At 40.2% G+C, this 21001-nt stretch overlaps 4 protein-coding genes across 9 annotated transcripts; all 4 read left to right on the top strand.

Moving 5' to 3' along the window:
* The first annotated feature begins 1236 nt into the window (after window positions 1-1236).
* LOC113747074 (gastrula zinc finger protein XlCGF8.2DB-like) lies at window positions 1237-2884 on the top strand. Its single transcript, XM_027285250.1, has one exon. It carries the CDS (start codon window positions 1237-1239, stop codon window positions 2269-2271), a length of 1035 nt encoding a protein of 344 aa, XP_027141051.1. The 3' UTR covers window positions 2272-2884.
* An 883-nt stretch (window positions 2885-3767) lies between these two features.
* On the top strand, window positions 3768-12070 carry LOC113747072 (gastrula zinc finger protein XlCGF57.1-like). 5 transcript variants are annotated; one of them, XM_027285243.1, is made up of 3 exons: window positions 3770-4147; window positions 4235-4311; window positions 10085-12070. In XM_027285243.1, the coding sequence occupies exons 1-3, from the start codon at window positions 3795-3797 to the stop codon at window positions 11455-11457; spliced, it is 1803 nt and encodes a 600-aa protein (XP_027141044.1). In that variant the 5' UTR covers window positions 3770-3794; the 3' UTR covers window positions 11458-12070. The 5 variants fall into 5 exon arrangements, with proteins under 5 accessions (XP_027141043.1, XP_027141047.1, XP_027141044.1 ...); XM_027285242.1 differs by having other exon boundaries at window positions 3768-4311; XM_027285246.1 differs by lacking the exons at window positions 4235-4311; window positions 10085-12070 and adding an exon at window positions 6583-7673 and having other exon boundaries at window positions 3768-4024.
* A 256-nt stretch (window positions 12071-12326) lies between these two features.
* On the top strand, window positions 12327-14185 carry LOC113747073 (zinc finger protein OZF-like). Of its 2 annotated transcripts, XM_027285249.1 has the most exons (3): window positions 12327-12663; window positions 12811-13336; window positions 13424-14185. In XM_027285249.1, the coding sequence occupies exons 1-3, from the start codon at window positions 12492-12494 to the stop codon at window positions 13755-13757; spliced, it is 1032 nt and encodes a 343-aa protein (XP_027141050.1). In that variant the 5' UTR covers window positions 12327-12491; the 3' UTR covers window positions 13758-14185. The 2 variants fall into 2 exon arrangements, with proteins under 2 accessions (XP_027141050.1, XP_027141049.1); XM_027285248.1 differs by having other exon boundaries at window positions 12328-12663; window positions 12811-14185.
* Window positions 14186-15542: 1357 nt separating this feature from the next.
* On the top strand, window positions 15543-16841 carry LOC104940128 (gastrula zinc finger protein XlCGF28.1). Its single transcript, XM_027285247.1, has one exon. It carries the CDS (start codon window positions 15570-15572, stop codon window positions 16770-16772), a length of 1203 nt encoding a protein of 400 aa, XP_027141048.1. The 5' UTR covers window positions 15543-15569; the 3' UTR covers window positions 16773-16841.
* Window positions 16842-21001: the final 4160 nt, after the last annotated feature.

Genomic DNA, 21001 nt, shown 5'->3' with positions numbered 1-21001 from the left:
TAGATACGTCAGTACCGTTACTGCTACTAATTTGCTGCTGTTATGGGCATTTGTTTTTATTTTGTAAAACAGTCATTGTTGTATTACACTCGATGGAAGTAACATTTCTTTTACGTGAGTTCCGCATTCATTTAGGAGGCTTTCTTAAATAATCTCTTAACCACTGCCACCGTGTGGCGCAGCTGCCACTGACCTGCGTGTGTGTGTGCGTGTGTGTGTGTGTGTTTGAGGTAGGCAACTAAATAAAGTGTGATACACATTGTTAATTTAAAGAATAAATATTTGATTAGTTGCTAGATTTGTGTTTTTGCTGACACTTTGGAGAGTGAAATGCTTAACCCTGAATAAAAAGTTCATTCAAAAGTGCAATGTTTTGTGTTGTTTGCCGGGTCATTTGTTTCCACTTAATTCATCTATAAAAACTAAAAATGACCATCAAAAGTGTTGAGAAACAACACCTATCATAGGATATGACACTTCATGACATAAGTGGTATGAACCGAATGCTTTAAATGTTATAACATTACCTTTTATGCTGGAACATTTTAGGTTCATTTTCAGATCGGATATTTAAATTAGCTTCCATACCCGACAACCAATTGGGGCATCAACTCAGACACCGAAAGGGGGTGACTGTCCACCTACTTGTCAGTCGGAGTAGCCCTTGGGACATTTAACAGCCTCAGATACCGACAGCCACGCCACACAGTGGCAGTGGTTAAGAGATTATTTAAGAAAACCCTGCAAATGAATGCGGAACTCACGTAAAAGAAATGTTACTTCCATCGAGTGTAATACAACAATGACTTTTATAAAATAAAAACAAATGCCCATAACAGCAGCAACTGCCGTGGTGCACACACACACGGACACACACAGCGGCAGCAGTTGAGAGATTAATCAATGCCACAGACACTGGCATCAGCTCAGGCTGCCACCGGAAATGCCACTACTAGCTGCCGCTGCCACGAATTAAGCCAGCCCTTGCTGACTAATTTACTCACGTCTGCATTTCCTCTTCACCATCACAGTAGTATCATATTCCTTTTGCTCTCTGTCCCTCCAGATCTCCAACAGCAACATGTCTGTAAGGAGGAAGAGGAGGAGGTTCTCACTGACCAGCAGCTCTGTAACCAGGAGAGGAGCTCCAGTCTGGACCAAGAGGACCCAGAGCCTCTACAGATTAAAGAGGAACAGGAGGAGCTCTGCACCAGTCAGGAGGGAGAGGAGGTTGTGATGAAGGTGGAGGCTGATACCTTTGTGGTGACTCCTACTGATGAGGAAAGGGACCATGCTGAACCAGAACCTGAAAGTGACCACCAGCTGCTGTTGAACAACTTTTATGCAGCTGAGAGCCAAGATCAGAAAGGATACGAGCATGAAGACTCTACTAGAGATGCAGAGACAGAACAAAACGATCAACCACATGAAAACAGAAGTCAGAGTAACATCGTGTGCAACCCTAACTTGTCAGGGGCTGACAGTAATGCTCACCCAGGCAAACACTCTTTGAAATGTGACATTTGTGGTAAAGATTTTAAGTACAAGTCAGGTTTACAGAAACATACGAGAGTTCACACAGGTGAGAAGCCGTACCTTTGCAACGCCTGTGGGAAAAGATTTCGTAACATGGAAGGATTAAGACAACATCAAAGAACTCACACGGGTGAGAAGCCACATATTTGTACAACATGTGGGAAAAATTTCACACAGAAAAGTAACTTGACAGTCCACATTAGACGAGCCCACACTGATGAGAAGCCGTACCTTTGCAATATCTGTGGTAAAACATTCCCTGACATGTCATCATTGAAATCGCATCAGAGAATTCACACAGGTGAGAAGCCATATACTTGCACAACATGTGGGAAAGTGTTCGCACAGAGAATTAGCTTGAAAGTACACATTAGACAAATTCACACTGGTGAGAGGCCGTACCTTTGTGAGATCTGTGGGAAAAGATTCGCTGTTGCGCGACATCTAAAAGCACATACAATAACACACACCGGTGAGAAGCCGTATGCTTGCACAATATGTGGAAAAGCGTATGCACATCGTGGTACCTTGAGAGAACACATTAGATGTATTCACACTGGTGAGAAGCCGTACCTTTGCAAGATCTGTGGAAAAGGATTCATTGTTCCGTCACTACTGAAAGCACATACAGAAACTCACACAGGTAAGAAGCCATATGCCTGCAACATGTGTGAGAAAAGATACTTCTACAGGCAAGACTTAAAAGTACACATGAAAATCCATACAGGTCAATAGCTGTTTTCTTGCAAAACACAAGAGTTGTCACACATAGTGGTGACTTCACAGTCCATGAGAAGAACCAACACTGGTGAGAAACTATTGAAATATTTGGCAAATAGTATAAGTTGCAGATGAGACACTTTGTATTTGCAAAACGTGTGGGAGACAGTTCAGTTCCGGTGGTTCGTGGTCGGAACAGAAGAATTCACAGAAGTGAGGAGCTACATAATTACAGCAGTTTTGGGAAAAGTTTTACTCAAATCACATTCTTTAAAAAAACACCTGAGGATCAATATACACACTCCTGTAGAGACATGTTCACAAACTGAAAGAAATATGTTTGTACAGAAACTATATCTATGTTCCTGAATGTAAAATGGTATCAACAAAGTTGGAATGTAAATACCCTAATGTAAAGTTTCCAAGTCAGACATGTGAGGTGAATGCCAACACTATTTTATATGGCCACATGAGAAGTCCTGTTGAATGTAAATGTACCTTCTTTTTGCTATTTTATTCTGTATACTACCTCACTGTGCCTTATTTTAAAGCTAAATTGAATTATCAGAACTTTTGAAAGGTTTCTTGATATATGTACACATACACTGAAATAAATATTTACAAAGTATAAATGTTGTGTACTTTTTTGAGTACTTCTAATATGCAGCTCTGTGATCAACACAGTACTTAAAAATAACACTTACATGTTCACTTGCTAAAGTTCTCAAGTGTGATGGTCCAGAAAGGATGAATTAATCAAAATGATATTTAAATTGAGTCAGTGGCTTATATACTAAACAATCATCTTTACTCCATTCACTTCTGATTGAAATAGATGCATTGATTCAAACAATAAATACCATGCCCTACAAGCGGAAAGAAAAGCTTCTGCACATCCACCGTCGGAACTTAACAGTGTGACATCCAGCGGAAGTAAACACTACAGCCGTTAGCAGCGTTAGCTCTGTGCACGTAACGTTATTGAATGAAGTGGAAGACGGTATTGTAGCGGTGACACAGTTAATTATTTAATCTGTAATTAAGCGACAATGTCTTCAGTTGACTGTTTGAGACAGTTTGTCAACGAGCGACTAACTGCTGCTGCTGAAGAAATATTTGGAGTTTTTCAAAAAACTATCGTCGAGTACGAAGAAGAGATCTATCGTCAGCGCAAACTGCTGGATATCGTTTGCAAACCTGAAATAAAGTTACACAGGATAGGTGAGTAAAACTTTTACTAGTTAATCATTTATAATCACAGTTGTTAGATACATCAGTAACGTTACTGCTACTAATTTAGTCGCATGTCTGCATTTCCTCTTCACCATCACAGTAGTATCATATTCCTTTTGCTCTCTGTCCCTCCAGATCTCCAACAGCAACATGTCTGTGAGGAGGAAGAGGAGGAGGTTCTCACTGACCAGCAGCTCTGTAACCAGGAGAGGAGCTCCAGTCTGGACCAAGAGGACCCAGAGCCTCTACAGATTAAAGAGGAACAGGAGGAGCTCTGCACCAGTCAGGAGGGAGAGGAGGTTGTGATGAAGGTGGAGGCTGATACCTTTGTGGTGACTCCTACTGATGAGGAAAGGGACCATGTTGAACCAGAACCTGAAAGTGACCACCAGCTGCTGTTGAACAACTTTTATGCAGCTGAGAGCCAAGATCAGAAAGGATACAAGCGTGAAGACTCTACTAGAGATGCAGAGACAGAACAAAACGATCAACAACATGAAAACAGAAGTCAGAGTAACATCGTCTGCAACCCTAACTTGTCAGAGTTTGGTGGTAATAAGCACACAGGTAAATATGCATTCAAGTGTGACAGTTGTGGTAAAAATTTTAGGTACAAGTCAGTATTTCAGAGACATGCAAGAATTCACACAGGTGAGAAGCCGTATATTTGCACAACATGTGGGAAAGCTTTTACAGATAGTAGTGCCCTAAAAGTACACAGTAGACAAGTCCACACAGATGAGAGGCCGTACCTTTGCAAGACCTGCGGGAAAACATTTGGTAAGATGCAAACATTGAGACGGCATCAAAGAATTCACACAGGTGAAAAGCCGTATACATGTACAACATGTGGGAAAGCTTTTAACCTCCAGTCAACATTGCATAATCACACAAAACTACACACAGGTGAGAGGCCGCATATCTGCACAACATGTGGGAAAGCGTTTGCACACAGTGCTACCTTGACAGGACACATTAGAGGGATTCACACTGGTGAGAGGCCGTACCCTTGCAAGATCTGTGGGAAAGGATTCACTGTTCTGTCACAACTAAAAGCACATACAAAAACACACACCGGTGAGAAGCCCCATATTTGCACAATATGTGGAAAAGCGTTTGCACAGAGTGCTACCTTGAAAGTCCACGTTAGAGGGATTCACACTGGTGAGAAGCCGTACCTTTGCAAGATCTGTGGGAAAGGATTTACTGTTCCGTCACAACTGAAAGCACATACAGAAACTCACACAGGTAAGAAGCCATATGCCTGCAGCATGTGTGAGAAAAGATACTGCTACAGGAAAGACTTAAAAGTACACATGAAAATCCATACAGGTCAATAGCTGTGATCTTTCAAAACACAAGAGTTGTCACACATAATGGTGACTTCACAGTCCATGAGAAGAACCAACACTGGTGAGAGACTATTGAAATATTTGGCAAATAGTATAAGTTGCAGATGAGACACTTTGTATTTGCAAAACGTGTGGGAGACAGTTCAGTTCCGGTGGTTCATGGTCGGAACAGAAGAATTCACAGAAGTGAGGAGCTACATAATTACAGCAGTTTTGGGAAAAGTTTTACTCAAATCACATTCTTTAAAAAAACACCTGAGGATCAATATACACACTCCTGTAGAGACATGTTCACAAACTGAAAGAAATATGTTTGTACAGAAACTATATCTATGTTCCTGAATGTAAAATGGTATCAACAAAGTTGGAATGTAAATACCCTAATGTAAAGTTTCCAAGTCAGACATGTGAGGTGAATGCCAACACTATTTTATATGGCCACATGAGAAGTCCTGTTGAATGTAAATGTACCTTCTTTTTGCTATTTTATTCTGTATACTACCTCACTGTGCCTTATTTTAAAGCTAAATTGAATTATCAGAACTTTTGAAAGGTTTCTTGATATATGTACACATACACTGAAATAAATATTTACAAAGTATAAATGTTGTGTACTTTTTTGAGTACTTCTAATATGCAGCTCTGTGATCAACACAGTACTTAAAAATAACACTTACATGTTCACTTGCTAAAGTTCTCAAGTGTGATGGTCCAGAAAGGATGAATTAATCAAAATGATATTTAAATTGAGTCAGTGGGTTATATAATAAACAATCATCTTTACTCCATTCACTTCTGATTGAAATAGATGCATTGATTCAAACAATAAATACCATGCCCTACAAGCGGAAAGAAAAGCTTCTGCACATCCACCGTCGGAACTTAACAGTGTGACATCCAGCGGAAGTAAACACTACAGCCGTTAGCAGCGTTAGCTCTGTGCACGTAACGTTATTGAATGAAGTGGAAGACGGTATTGTAGCGGTGACACAGTTAATTATTTAATCTGTAATTAAGCGACAATGTCTTCAGTTGACTGTTTGAGACAGTTTGTCAACGAGCGACTAACTGCTGCTGCTGAAGAAATATTTGGAGTTTTTCAAAAAACTATCGTCGAGTACGAAGAAGAGATCTATCGTCAGCGCAAACTGCTGGATATCGTTTGCAAACCTGAAATAAAGTTACACAGGATAGGTGAGTAAAACTTTTACTAGTTAATCATTTATAATCACAGTTGTTAGATACATCAGTAACGTTACTGCTACTAATTTAGTCGCATGTCTGCATTTCCTCTTCACCATCACAGTAGTATCATATTCCTTTTGCTCTCTGTCCCTCCAGATCTCCAACAGCAACATGTCTGTGAGGAGGAAGAGGAGGAGGTTCTCACTGACCAGCAGCTCTGTAACCAGGAGAGGAGCTCCAGTCTGGACCAAGAGGACCCAGAGCCTCTACAGATTAAAGAGGAACAGGAGGAGCTCTGCACCAGTCAGGAGGGAGAGGAGGTTGTGATGAAGGTGGAGGCTGATACCTTTGTGGTGACTCCTACTGATGAGGAAAGGGACCATGTTGAACCAGAACCTGAAAGTGACCACCAGCTGCTGTTGAACAACTTTTATGCAGCTGAGAGCCAAGATCAGAAAGGATACAAGCGTGAAGACTCTACTAGAGATGCAGAGACAGAACAAAACAATAAACAACATGAAAACAGAAGTCAGAGTAACATCGTCTGCAACCATAACTTGTCAGGGGCTGACAGTAATGCTCACCAAAGTAAACATGTTTTCAAATGTGACATTTGTGGTAAGGATTTTAAGCACAGGTCATCATTGTATAAACATGCGAAAATTCACACAGGTGATAAATTGTATATTTGCAACACCTGTGGGAAAAGATTTGGTAAGATGCAAACATTGACACGACATCAAAGAATACACACAGGTGATAAACTGTATACATGCACAACATGTGGGAAAGCATTTAAGTTCCAGTCAACATTGGATAATCACATGAAGCTACACACAGGTGAGAGGCCGTATATCTGCACGACATGTGGGAAAGGTTTCATACAGATGATACATTTGAAAATCCACATTAGAAGCACTCACACTGGTGAGAGGCCGTACCTTTGCAACACCTGTGGGAAAAGATTCACTGACATGTCAGCATTGAAAATGCATCAGAGAATTCACACAGGCGAGAAACCGTATATTTGTACATGTGGGAAAGCTTTCACAAAGAGCAGTAATTTGAAAGTGCACAATCAAAGGAAGAGTTGCTTGCTAAAGTTTTGAATGTCACAATCCAGAAAGGATGGATTAAATGAAATTATATTTAAACTACATAATAAACAATCATATTCTACTTCATTCACTTCTGATTGAAATAGATGTATTCATTAAAAGCTTGTTGGTCTACTAGAAATAGATAGATAGATAGATAGATAGATAGATAGATAGATAGATAGATTATTCTTAAATTTTACTATATTCACTAATGCTATTAAACACACCAATGAAATACAAGCAACTGAAAGCGGAACTTTAATATGCTTCCGCACATCCACTGTCGGAACTTAACAGTGTGACATCCAGCAGAAGTAAACACTAGTAATGGGTAAATGAAGCTTTTGTGAAGCACTGAACCAGTTGAGCCAATTGTTTCAAAAATGGGTTCATTACTCGAAGCTTCAGTTATGGTGACCTCTCCTAGCAAGGTGCCAGGCTGCAGTCAAATTAGGCTAGTTGGAGGACAGGAAGTTTATTTACAAACATGCACACGTACACTGATTATTATGTTCTGTTCACAAATAAAGATCAATGGGACCTTGAACGTGTGTATTGTGTTATTGAGGAAAGCGCTGGAAAAATATGACATGGGTTTAGGTGGTAAACCTATGACATAGGTGTGCTTGTGTAACTATGGCAGAGGGTGATTATGTAGGATGGGGGACAGTCAAAGATTTTTAGTGAGATACATACTTTTTTCAACAGTCTTTGGATTGAGTCAGTTTATTTTTTTGCTCACAATTTCTGCACATTTTGAAAACACTCGCTCACAAGGAACTGATGAGTCTGGTGTGCATACAATTTTTTATAAAATGTTGAAGGCGCTCAAATTCAAGACTGTCTCAACCTGTCACCTGTCAGATTTGAGACGAGGCAGTGCCACTGAATCACCTGATTGGACCGCGAACCAGTCAGGTGATTCATTCTGGCAACGAAGCAGTTTCTGCTTCGGACGTCATATGTCACGTGTTTTTTTTTTCTCACGAAAACAAGCTTCGAAGCAGTGCTTCTATGGAAATCATATGTAGTGATTCAGTCTCATCACTCTTAAGCATTAAAAACAGAACAGCAAAAACACATCAGGAAATATTATATGAAATAATGTTGAGAACATCCAGATTGGCACAGCAGGGGAGGGAAATAACATTCATGTGGGTACCAGCCCATTTAGGAATACAAGGAAATGAAAAAGCAGATCAAATGGCAAAGGAGGCAGCAAAGAAAGAAGAGGTGGACATGAAAGTAAAATTATCAAAAGCAGAAGGGGAAAGTTTAATATGGAAAGAAAAAATTAATCAATGGAAACAATATTGGAAAATCCAGGAAAAGGGGAGACATTTATATAAACTACAAGATGAAGTAGGTGAGGTGGGGTGTTGTGGAGGTATCAGAGTGGAACAGGTGACAATGAGCAGACTAAGAATAGGGCACAGTAGATTAAATAGCACACTCAATATATAGTAGGGAAACATCCAACTGGTCTATGTAGCTGTGGAGAGAGAGAGACAGTGGAGCATGTGATGGTTGATTGTCAGAGATATGAAAGGGAGAGGGAAGAGATGATGGCAGGGTTGCGGAGGACAGGAGCAGTGGAGAAAAGTTTCAAAAGTATAATAGAATGTGGGAAATGTAGAGAAGGGAGGAAAATCATACTGGGATATCTTGTTTTAACTGGGTTAATAAAAAGAAAAGAAAATGAAGTAGTAAAGAAGTAAAGTCCAGAAGAGGGCCGTATATGTAACTATAAGGATGCCGACTGCCGTAAAACACCAGAGAAGAAGAAGTGCTTCTATGGAATTGTAGTCCAGGGTTTGAAGCTTCAGCGTCGCGCTGCCATCACTAGTAAACACTACAGCCGTTAGCAGCGTTAGCTCTGTGCACGTAACGTTATTGAATGAAGTGGAAGACGGTATTGTAGCGGTGACACAGTTAATTATTTAATCTGTAATTAAGCGACAATGTCTTCAGTTGACTGTTTGAGACAGTTTGTCAACGAGCGACTAACTGCTGCTGCTGAAGAAATATTTGGAGTTTTTCAAAAAACTATCGTCGAGTACGAAGAAGAGATCTATCGTCAGCGCAAACTGCTGGATATCGTTTGCAAACCTGAAATAAAGTTACACAGGATAGGTGAGTAAAACTTTTACTAGTTAATCATTTATAATCACAGTTGTTAGATACATCAGTAACGTTACTGCTACTAATTTAGTCGCATGTCTGCATTTCCTCTTCACCATCACAGTAGTATCATATTCCTTTTGCTCTCTGTCCCTCCAGATCTCCAACAGCAACATGTCTGTGAGGAGGAAGAGGAGGAGGTTCTCACTGACCAGCAGCTCTGTAACCAGGAGAGGAGCTCCAGTCTGGACCAAGAGGACCCAGAGCCTCTACAGATTAAAGAGGAACAGGAGGAGCTCTGCACCAGTCAGGAGGGAGAGGAGGTTGTGATGAAGGTGGAGGCTGATACCTTTGTGGTGACTCCTACTGATGAGGAAAGGGACCATGTTGAACCAGAACCTGAAAGTGACCACCAGCTGCTGTTGAACAACTTTTATACAGCTGAGAGCCAAGATCAGAAAGGATACGAGCATGAAGACTCTACTAGAGATGCAGAGTCAGAACAAAACGATCAACAACATGAAAACAGAAGTCAGAGTAACATCGTCTGCAACCCTAACTTGTCAGGGGCTGACAGTAATATTGACAAACCGTCTTTTAAATGTAACACTTGTGGAAAGGATTATAAGTATAAGTCAGTACTTCTGAACCACATGAGAATGCACACAGGTGAGAAGCCGTATATTTGCAAAACCTGCGATAAAACGTTTAGTAGAATTGACTTATTGAAAATCCATCAGAGAATGCACACAGGTGAGAAGCCGTATAGTTGTAAAACTTGCGGGAAAAGCTTTAATAGAATTAACTCATTTACTGTGCATCAAAGAATTCACACAGGTGAAAAGCCGTATACATGTACAACATGTGGGAAAGCTTTTAATTTACAGTCAACATTGAATAAACACTCGAGAATTCACACCTGTGAGAAGCCGCATACTTGCACAGTATGTGGGAAAGCATTTGCACATAGTGCTACCTTGAGAAGACACATTAGATGGATTCACAATGGTGAGAGGCCGTACCTTTGCAAGATCTGTGGGAAAGGATTCGCTGTTCCGTCACAACTAAAAGCACATACAAAAACACACACCGGTGAGAAGCCGCATACTTGCACAGTATGTGGAAAAGCGTTTGCACAGAGTGCTAATTTGAGAAGACACATTAGATGGATTCACACTGGTGAGAGGCCGTACCTTTGCAAGATCTGTGGGAAAGGATTCGCTGTTCCGTCACAACTAAAAGCACATACAAAAACACACACCAGTGAGAAGCCGCATACTTGCACAGTATGTGGAAAAGCGTTTGCACAGAGTGCTAATTTGAGTAGACACATTAGATGGATTCACAATGGTGAGAGGCCGTACCTTTGCAAGATCTGTGGGAAAGGATTCGCTGTTCCGTCACAACTAAAAGCACATACAAAAACACACACCGGTGAGAAGCCGCATACTTGCACAGTATGTGGAAAAGCGTTTGCACAGAGTGCTAATTTGAGAAGACACATTAGATGGATTCACAATGGTGAGAGGCCGTACCTTTGCAAGATCTGTGGGAAAGGATTCGCTGTTCCGTCACAACTAAAAGCACATACAAAAACACACACCGGTGAGAAGCCGCATACTTGCACAGTATGTGGAAAAGCGTTTGCACAGAGTGCTAATTTGAGAAGACACATTAGATGGATTCACACTGGTGAGAGGCCGTACCTTTGCAAGATCTGTGGGAAAGGATTCGCTGTTCCGTCACAACTAAAAGCACATACAAAAACACACACCGGTGAGAAGCCGCATACTTGCACAGTATGTGGAAAAGCGTTTGCACAGAGTGCTAATTTGAGTAGACACATTAGATGGATTCACAATGGTGAGAGGCCGTACCTTTGCAAGATCTGTGGGAAAGGATTCGCTGTTCCGTCACAACTAAAAGCACATACAAAAACACACACCGGTGAGAAGCCGCATACTTGCACAGTATGTGGAAAAGCGTTTGCACAGAGAGGTACCTTGAAAGTCCACATTAGATGGATTCACACTGGTGAGAAGCCGTACCTTTGCAAGATCTGTGGTAAAACATTCACTGTTCTATCACAACTGAAAGCACATACAGAAACTCACACAGGTAAGAAGCCATATGCCTGCAGCATGTGTGAGAAAAGATACTCCTACAGGAAAGACTTAAAAGTACACATGAAAATCCATACAGGTCAATAGCTGTGATCTTGCAAAACACAAGAGTTGTCACACATAGTGGTGACTTCACAGTCCATGAGAAGAACCAACACTGGTGAGAGACTATTGAAATATTTGGCAAATAGTATAAGTTGCAGATGAGACACTTTGTATTTGCAAAACGTGTGGGAGACAGTTCAGTTCCGGTGGTTCGTGGTCGGAACAGAAGAATTCACAGAAGTGAGGAGCTACATAATTACAGCAGTTTTGGGAAAAGTTTTACTCAAATCACATTCTTTTAAAAAACACCTGAGGATCAATATACACACTCCTGTAGAGACATGTTCACAAACTGAAAGAAATATGTTTGTACAGAAACTATATCTATGTTCCTGAATGTAAAATGGTATCAACAAAGTTGGAATGTAAATACCCTAATGTAAAGTTTCCAAGTCAGACATGTGAGGTGAATGCCAACACTATTTTATATGGCCACATGAGAAGTCCTGTTGAATGTAAATGTACCTTCTTTTTGCTATTTTATTCTGTATACTACCTCACTGTGCCTTATTTTAAAGCTAAATTGAATTATCAGAACTTTTGAAAGGTTTCTTGATATATGTACACATACACTGAAATAAATATTTACAAAGTATAAATGTTGTGTACTTTTTTGAGTACTTCTAATATGCAGCTCTGTGATCAACACAGTACTTAAAAATAACACTTACATGTTCACTTGCTAAAGTTCTCAAGTGTGATGGTCCAGAAAGGATGAATTAATCAAAATGATATTTAAATTGAGTCAGTGGGTTATATAATAAACAATCATCTTTACTCCATTCACTTCTGATTGAAATAGATGCATTGATTCAAACAATAAATACCATGCCCTACAAGCGGAAAGAAAAGCTTCTGCACATCCACCGTCGGAACTTAACAGTGTGACATCCAGCGGAAGTAAACACTACAGCCGTTAGCAGCGTTAGCTCTGTGCACGTAACGTTATTGAATGAAGTGGAAGACGGTATTGTAGCGGTGACACAGTTAATTATTTAATCTGTAATTAAGCGACAATGTCTTCAGTTGACTGTTTGAGACAGTTTGTCAACGAGCGACTAACTGCTGCTGCTGAAGAAATATTTGGAGTTTTTCAAAAAACTATCGTCGAGTACGAAGAAGAGATCTATCGTCAGCGCAAACTGCTGGATATCGTTTGCAAACCTGAAATAAAGTTACACAGGATAGGTGAGTAAAACTTTTACTAGTTAATCATTTATAATCACAGTTGTTAGATACATCAGTAACGTTACTGCTACTAATTTAGTCGCATGTCTGCATTTCCTCTTCACCATCACAGTAGTATCATATTCCTTTTGCTCTCTGTCCCTCCAGATCTCCAACAGCAACATGTCTGTGAGGAGGAAGAGGAGGAGGTTCTCACTGACCAGCAGCTCTGTAACCAGGAGAGGAGCTCCAGTCTGGACCAAGAGGACCCAGAGCCTCTACAGATTAAAGAGGAACAGGAGGAGCTCTGCACCAGTCAGGAGGGAGAGGAGGTTGTGATGAAGGTGAAGGCTGATACCTTTGTGGTGACTCCTACTGATGAGGAAAGGGACCATGTTGAACCAGAACCTGAAAGTGACCACCAGCTGCTGTTGAACAACTTTTATACAGCTGAGAGCCAAGATCAGAAAGGATACGAGCATGAAGACTCTACTAGAGATGCAGAGACAGAACAAAACGATCAACAATATGAAAACAGAAGTCAGAGTAACATCGTCTGCAACCCTAACTTGTCAGGGGCTGACAGTAATATTTACAGCCAGCCTTTCAAATGTAACACTTGTGGGAAGGATTGTAAGAATGAGTCAGGATTTCTGAAACACATAAGAATGCACACAGGTGAGAAGCCGTATATTTGCAGAACATGTGGGAAAGCTTTCACACAGAGTTGTTCTTTGACAGTCCACATTAGAGGTGCCCACACTGGTGAGAAGCCATATATTTGCAGAACATGTGGGAAAGCTTTCACACAGAGTTGTTCTTTGACAGTCCACATTAGATGTGCCCACACTGGTGAGAGGCCGTACCTTTGCAAGATCTGCGGGAAAAGATTCACTGACATGTCAACATTGAGAACGCATCAGAGAATTCACACAGGTGAGAAGCCATATATTTGTACATTGTGTGGGAAAGCCTTCAGGCAGAGTGGTACCTTGAAAGTCCACATTAGTCGCATCCACACTGGTGAGAAGCCGCACGCTTGCAACATGTGTGAGAAAAGATACTGCCACAGGGCAGACTTGAGGAAACACATGAAAACCCATACAGGTCAATAGCCGTTAATCTGCAAAACATGGGAGCTTTCACACATAGTGGTGACTTTACAGTGCATGAGATGAACCAACACTGGTGAGATCTTTAAATTGCAGGTAAACCATGTGGGAGACAGTTCAGTTCTGGTGGTTCGTGGTCAGAACAGAAGAACTCACTGAAGTGAGGAGCCACATAATTGCAGCAGATTTAGGAAAAGTTTTACTCAATTCACATTCTTTAAGAAACACTCGAGGATTAATATACACACTCCTGTAAACATGTGTTCATCAACTAAATGAAATACACTTGTGCAGAAGCTATTTGTCTCTTCTGATTGAAACAGATTTATTTATTAAAAACTTGTTGGTTTCCTGTAATTGAATGGTTCTAGGTAAACACTGTGTGTATCCAATGGCTGGCTGTAAATGAATACAAACACAAAATACAAGACCATTGCATGTGAATGTACCTTGATTTTGCAATTTTATACTGTACACTACCTCACTGTGCTTGATTGATTAAATCAAATTTAAAAATAAATAAATATATATGTGTGTGTGTGTGTGTGTATGTATGTATTTACCTTTTTACATGTGCATAGCTTTTGCTGTTCTTGTTTATGTTTATGGCTACGTTTACCTTGCAAGTCCTTAGTCTTGTTTTTTAACTGTACTTGTGGCTATATATGTTTGATGTTTGTTCTAAGAGAGCACAGTGTAACCAGAGTCAAATGATATTTGAATTAGGTCAGAGAGTTTTATAATAAACAGTCATCTTTACTTCATTCACTTGTCTCTTCTGATTGGAATAGATGTATTCATTAAAAGGTTGTTGGTTCACTGGAATTGAATAGGTGACTGTAGCTTCAGCAAGAGAAAAAAAAAATAGCTGTCTACTCATAATACTTTGTTTATATGTGATGAGCAAACTAAGCATAAAATAGATCATTTCTAGAGTGAAGAGAGAGATGCAGAGATAATAATTATAATAAATTTAATTGAATAATTAAAACATTAATCGAGGCTGCAAAAAATAAATAAAAACAGAGTATTTAGCAGATTTAGTGCAAAATAAGTCTAAATACTGTTACTTATACTGTTTATTCTTGAAACTTTACTAGATTCACTAATGATATTAAACACAACAATCAAACACCATCAACTGAAAGCGGAATTAAAGAAGCTTCCGCACATCCACCGTCGGAACTTAACAGTGTGACATCCAGCGGAAGTAAACACTACAGCCGTTAGCAGCGTTAGCTCTGTGCACGTAACGTTATTGAATGAAGTGGAAGACGGTATTGTAGCGGTGACACAGTTAATTATTTAATCTGTAATTAAGCGACAATGTCTTCAGTTGACTGTTTGAGACAGTTTGTCAACGAGCGACTAACTGCTGCTGCTGAAGAAATATTTGGAGTTTTTCAAAAAACTATCGTCGAGTACGAAGAAGAGATCTATCGTCAGCGCAAACTGCTGGATATCGTTTGCAAACCTGAAATAAAGTTACACAGGATAGGTGAGTAAAACTTTTACTAGTTAATCATTTATAATCACAGTTGTTAGATACATCAGTAACGTTACTGCTACTAATTTAGTCGCATGTCTGCATTTCCTCTTCACCATCACAGTAGTATCATATTCCTTTTGCTCTCTGTCCCTCCAGATCTCCAACAGCAACATGTCTGTGAGGAGGAAGAGGAGGAGGTTCTCACTGACCAGCAGCTCTGTAACCAGGAGAGGAGCTCCAGTCTGGACCAAGAGGACCCAGAGCCTCTACAGATTAAAGAGGAACAGGAGGAGCTCTGCACCAGTCAGGAGGGAGAGGAGGTTGTGATGAAGGTGGAGGCTGATACCTTTGTGGTGACTCCTACTGATGAGGAAAGGGACCATGTTGAACCAGAACCTGAAAGTGACCACCAGCTGCTGTTGAACAACTTTTATACAGCTGAGAGCCAAGATCAGAAAGGATACAAGCGTGAAGACTCTACTAGAGATGCAGAGACAGAACAAAACAATCAACAACATGAAAACAGAAGTCAGAGTAACATCGTCTGCAACCCTAACTTGTCAGGGGCTGCCAGTAATGCTCACCAAAGTAAACATGTTTTCAAATGTAACATTTGTGGTAAGGATTTTAAGCACAAGTCATCATTGTATAAACATGTGAAAAGTCACACAGGTGAGAAGCCATACATCTGCACAACATGTGGGAAAAGTTTCATTAGCATGTCATCACGGAAAATGCATCAGAGAATTCATACAGGTGAGAAGCCGTATATATGTACAACATGTGGGAAAGCGTTTAGGCTCCAGTCAGCATTGTATAATCACACAAAACTACACACAGGTGAGAAGCCGTATATCTGCTCAACATGTGGGAAAAGTTTCATAAGCATATCATCATTGAAAATGCATCAGAGAATTCACACAGGTGAAAAACCGTATATATGTACAACATGTGGGAAAGCGTTTAACCTGAAGGCAACATTGCATAATCACACGAAACTACACACAGGCGAAAGGCCGTATCTTTGTACAACATGTGGAAAAGCTTTTACAACAAGAAGCCATTTGAAAGTCCACATAAGAGCTACCCACACAGATGAGAAACCATATACTTGCACAACATGTGGGAAAGCGTTTAACCTCCAGTCAACATTGCATAATCACACAAAACTACACACAGGTGAGATGACGTATCCTTGTACAACATGTGGGAAAGCTTTTACAACAAGAAGCCATTTGAAAGTCCACATAAGAGCTACCCACAAAGATGAGAAATCATATATTTGTACAACATGTGGGAAAAGTTTCACAGGGAGTGATACTTTGAAAGTCCACATTAGAGGTGCCCACGGTGATGAAAGGCCACACCTTTGCAAGATCTGTGGGAAAAGATTCATTTATCTGTCACAATTGAAATACCATATGGCAACACACACAGATGTAAGACCGCATGCTTGCAACATGTGTGAGAAAAGATACTGCTACATGAGATCCTTGAAAAAGCACATGAAAATCCATACAGGTCAGTAGCTGTTAACTCGCAAATCATAGGACCTTTCACACAGTGGTGACTTTACAGTCTTACGCTGGTGAGAAACCTTTGCAATATTTGGCAAAACCTCTAAGTCATAGGCAAGAAGCTTTATATTTGTAAAACATATGGGAGACGATTGGGTGCCAGTAGTTCGTGGTTAGAACAGAAGAACTCAGAAGTAAGGAGACACATAATTGCAGAAGTTTGGGAAAAGTTTTATTAAAATCACATTTTTAAAAACACCTGAGGATCCGTATACACACTCCTGTAGAGACATGTTCACCAGATGAATGAAATACACATGTGCACACACTATGTCACTGAATGTAAAATCTTTTCAGTGAAATGAAATGTAAATATTTTAATGTAAAGTTTCCAAGTCAGATTTGAGTGAATAACTTCAGTTTTATATGACCACATGAGAAGTCCTATTAAATGTTCTTTTTGCTATTTCCTACTGTACACTACCTCACTGTACCTGATTGATTATTAATAAAATACATCTTACAAATCTAAAATTGTACTTTTTTGAGTACTACTAATATACAGTACTATATAAAAAATTTTAAAATATATCTATCTTCTACTAAATTAACTTGAAATAGATATATTCATTAAACGCTTGTTGGTCTGCTGGACGGAATGAGGCCAGATAGATGGTTTTTTTTTTTGTTATTGTTGTTGTTTTTTAAATTTTCAATAAATCCATTAACTGAAAGAAAGAAAAAACTGAACTTAATATGCTTCTGCACATCCCAGCGTCGGAACTTAATACATTGGACATCCACGAAGTAAAACACTACAGCGTTAGCAGCGTTAGCTCTGTGCACGTGACGTTATTGAAGTGAGGGAAACGGTATTGTAGCGGTGACACAGTTAATATTAATCTGTAATTAAGCGACAATGTCTTCAGTTGACGGGTTTGAGACGTTTGTCAACGACGCGACTAACTGCTGCTGCTGAAGAAATATTTGGAGTTTTTCAAAAAACTATCGTCGAGTACGCAAGAAGATATCTATCGTCCAGCGCAAACTGCTGGATATCGTTTGGAAACCTGAAATAAAGTTACACAGGATAGTGTTGAGAAAACTTTTACTAGTTAATCATTTATAATCACAGTTGTTAGATACATCAGTAAGTTACTGCTACTAATTTAGTCGCATGTCTGCAATTCCTCTTCACACCATCACATAGTATCATATTCCTTTTGCTCTGTCCCCCAGATCTCCAACAGCAACATGTCCGTGAGGAGGAAGAGGAGGAGGTTCTTCCCACTGACCAGCAGCTCTGTAAACCAGGAGAGGAGCTCAGTCTGGACCAAGAGTGACCCAGAGCTCTACAGATTAAAGAGGAACAGGAGGAGCTCTGCACCCAGTCAGGAGGGAGAGGAGGTTGTGCTGAAGGTGAGGCTGATACCTTTGTTGGTGACTCCTGCTGAGGAGGAAAGGGACCTGTTGAACCCAGAACCTGAAAGTGACCACCATCTTTTCTCTCATGAATCTCACATAACTAGAGAGACAAAAGCAGAAAGGTGGCAAACATAAAGAACCTCTACTAGACATGCAGAGTCAGACAAAAACAATCAACAATATGAACAAAAGTAACAGTAACATCGTCTGCAACCCTAACTCGTGCGAAGATTGATGGTAATACTCACAAGGTAAAACCTTTTTCAAATGTGACAGTTGTGGTAAAGACTTTAAGCACAGTCATCATTGTATAAATGCAAGGTTCACACAGATGGAGAAGTCGTATATTTGCAACACGTGGGAAAAGATTTGGTAAGATGGAAACATTCGAACGGAGCACCAGAATTCACACAGTAAACCGTATATTGCACACATGTGGGAAAGCTTTTGCACAAGAGGTACCGTTGAAAGTCCATTAGATGCGCTCACACTGGTGACAGGCCGTACCTTTGCAACACCTGCGGGAAAAGATTCAGTGACATGTCGCATTGAGATGCATAAGAAATTCACACAGGTGAGAGCCGTATATTTGTACGACATGTGGGAAAGCTTTTACAAAGTAGCAGTAATTTGAAAGTGCACATTCGAGGCACCCATACTGATGATAGGCCGTACCTTTGCAATACCTGTGGGAAAAGATTTGCTGTTCTGGCACGATTGAAAAAACATGCAGCAACACACAGGTGAGGCCATCACGCAACATGTGTGAGAGGAAGATACTCCATTATGAATGAATTGATACACATAACACAGTCCATATTCAGACCACTTTTTGAAGCCTGCATCCATATGTGATGGATACAAAACCTTTCAAGTAACTTATACTGCCTGTTGATGAGATTTACTTTGACAGATTAAAGGCAAAGTTTATAGCTTTCCAGATTTTTAGGGTTACTCTAGTCTACTCTCCCATTTAGGTATTTTTAAGACATCTAGAAGTGTAGTACTTTGAGACTGATACCTTTGTGGTGACTCCTACTGATGAGGAATGTGACCATGTTGAACCAGAACCTGAAAGTGACCACCATCTGTGTTGAACAACTTTATGCAGCTAAGAGCCAAGATGCAGAAAGGATACAACATGAAACTCTACTAGAGTGCAGAGTCAGAACAAAAACATCAACAAATATAAACAAGCAAACAGTAACCATAGTCTACAATCCTAACTTGTCAGAGATTTATGGTAATACTCACAAAGGTAAACTCTCTTTTAAATGTGACATTTGTGGTAAACATTTGAAGACGAGGGATAGTTTGCTGAATCACATGAGAATACAAAGGTGAAAAACTGTTCATTTGTACAACATGGGAAAGCTTTTATATCAAAAGGCCATTTGAAAGTGCACATAAGATCTCCCACACAGACAAGAAACCATGTACTCGCACAATGCGTGGGAAAAGTTTCACACAGTTGGGAAAATTGTACTCCAAATCACATTTTCGATAAGAAACACCTGGGATCATATAAACGACCTCCGGTAGAGGACCATGTTGAAATTAAATATTCATGTAAAAGTTTCATCAAGATTTGATGTGAATAACTGTCGTTTTAATGACCACATGAGAAGTCCTATTGATGAATGTTCTTTTGCATATTTTCTACTGTACATGACCGGCTAGTGAGCCTGCTTGTAAAATCATTGATTAAATCAATCAAAGTCTAATGTTTGTGTACTTTTTTGGAAGTACACTAATATACAGCTCTGTGGACCAAACACTTCTTGCTAAGTTCTGAATGTAGCAAATCCAAAGATGGATTCAACGAAATTATATTTTAAGATTGTGGCACGGAGCTCATAATAACACATCATATTCTACTTCCTTCACTCGATTGAATAATAGTGTATCCTAAAAAGCTGGTGGTCTACTAGAAGTAGCTAGATAGATAGATAGATAAGATAGATAGGAGATAGATAGATATATGATAGATAGATAGATAGATAGATAGTGATGTCTTCTTCTTTCTAACATTTTCCCTGTTAGCCTAAGCTTAACATACCACTGAATAACCGGCACCTGGAGAGGACACATATTGCTTCCGCCCTTCCACCGTCGGAACTTCCAGTGTGCCTCCGCGGGTACCCCTCCAGCCGTTGCAGCGTTCCTCTGTGCACGAACGTATATGAAAAGTGGAAGCGGTTTTGTAGCGGTGACCCGTAATTTTTATCTGTCGTCCGACAGGTCTCAGTTGACTGTTTGAGAAGTTTGCAACGAGCGACAACTGCTGCTGCTGAAGAAATTTTGGAGTTTTTCAAAAAACTATCGTCGAGTACGAAGAAGAGATCTATCGGTCAGCGCAAACGGCTGGATATCGTTTGAAACCTGAAATAAAGTACACAGGATAGGTGAGTAAAACTTTTAACTAGTTAATCATTTTAGAATCACAGTTGTTAGATACTAGGTACGTTACTGCTACTAATTAGTCGCATGTCGCATTTCCTCTTCACCATCACAGTAGTACATATTCCTTTGCTCTCGGCACCTCCAGACTCCAACAGCAAACATGTCTGTGAGGAGAAGAGGGGAGTTCGCACGACCAGCAGCCTTAACCGGAGATGAGCCTCCAGTCTGGACCAAGAGGAGCCCAGAGCCTCTACAAGATTAAAGAGGAACAGAGGAGCTCTGACCAGTCAGGAGGGAGAGGAGGTTGTTGCGAAGGTGGAGGCGATACTTTGTGGTGACTCCTACGATGAGGAAAGGGACCGTGTTTTGAACCAGTAAACCTGAAAGTGACCACCAGTGCTGTTGAACAACTT

The sequence above is a fragment of the Larimichthys crocea genome, chromosome XII (assembly GCF_000972845.2).
Source record: "Larimichthys crocea isolate SSNF chromosome XII, L_crocea_2.0, whole genome shotgun sequence".
Lineage (NCBI taxonomy): Eukaryota > Metazoa > Chordata > Actinopteri > Sciaenidae > Larimichthys > Larimichthys crocea.
The sequence above is the reverse complement of the archived record's forward strand: the minus strand, read 5'-3'. Positions and strand labels throughout refer to the sequence as shown.

What these genes read in the sequence shown, in the direction of transcription:
- LOC104940128 (XM_027285247.1), top strand. Translation starts at nt 15,570, where the DNA reads ATGAAGGTGGAGGCTGATACCTTTGTGGTGACTCCTACTGATGAGGAA.
- LOC113747072 (XM_027285242.1), top strand. Translation starts at nt 3,795, where the DNA reads ATGAAGGTGGAGGCTGATACCTTTGTGGTGACTCCTACTGATGAGGAA. An exon ending in GCATCAAAGAATTCACACAG is followed by an intron (nt 4,312 to 10,084) that starts GTGAAAAGCCGT and finishes GAATTCACACAG; the next exon opens with GTGAAAAGCCGTATACATGT.
- LOC113747073 (XM_027285248.1), top strand. Translation starts at nt 12,492, where the DNA reads ATGTCTTCAGTTGACTGTTTGAGACAGTTTGTCAACGAGCGACTAACT. An exon ending in AATAAAGTTACACAGGATAG is followed by an intron (nt 12,664 to 12,810) that starts GTGAGTAAAACT and finishes CTGTCCCTCCAG; the next exon opens with ATCTCCAACAGCAACATGTC.
- LOC113747074 (XM_027285250.1), top strand. Translation starts at nt 1,237, where the DNA reads ATGAAGGTGGAGGCTGATACCTTTGTGGTGACTCCTACTGATGAGGAA.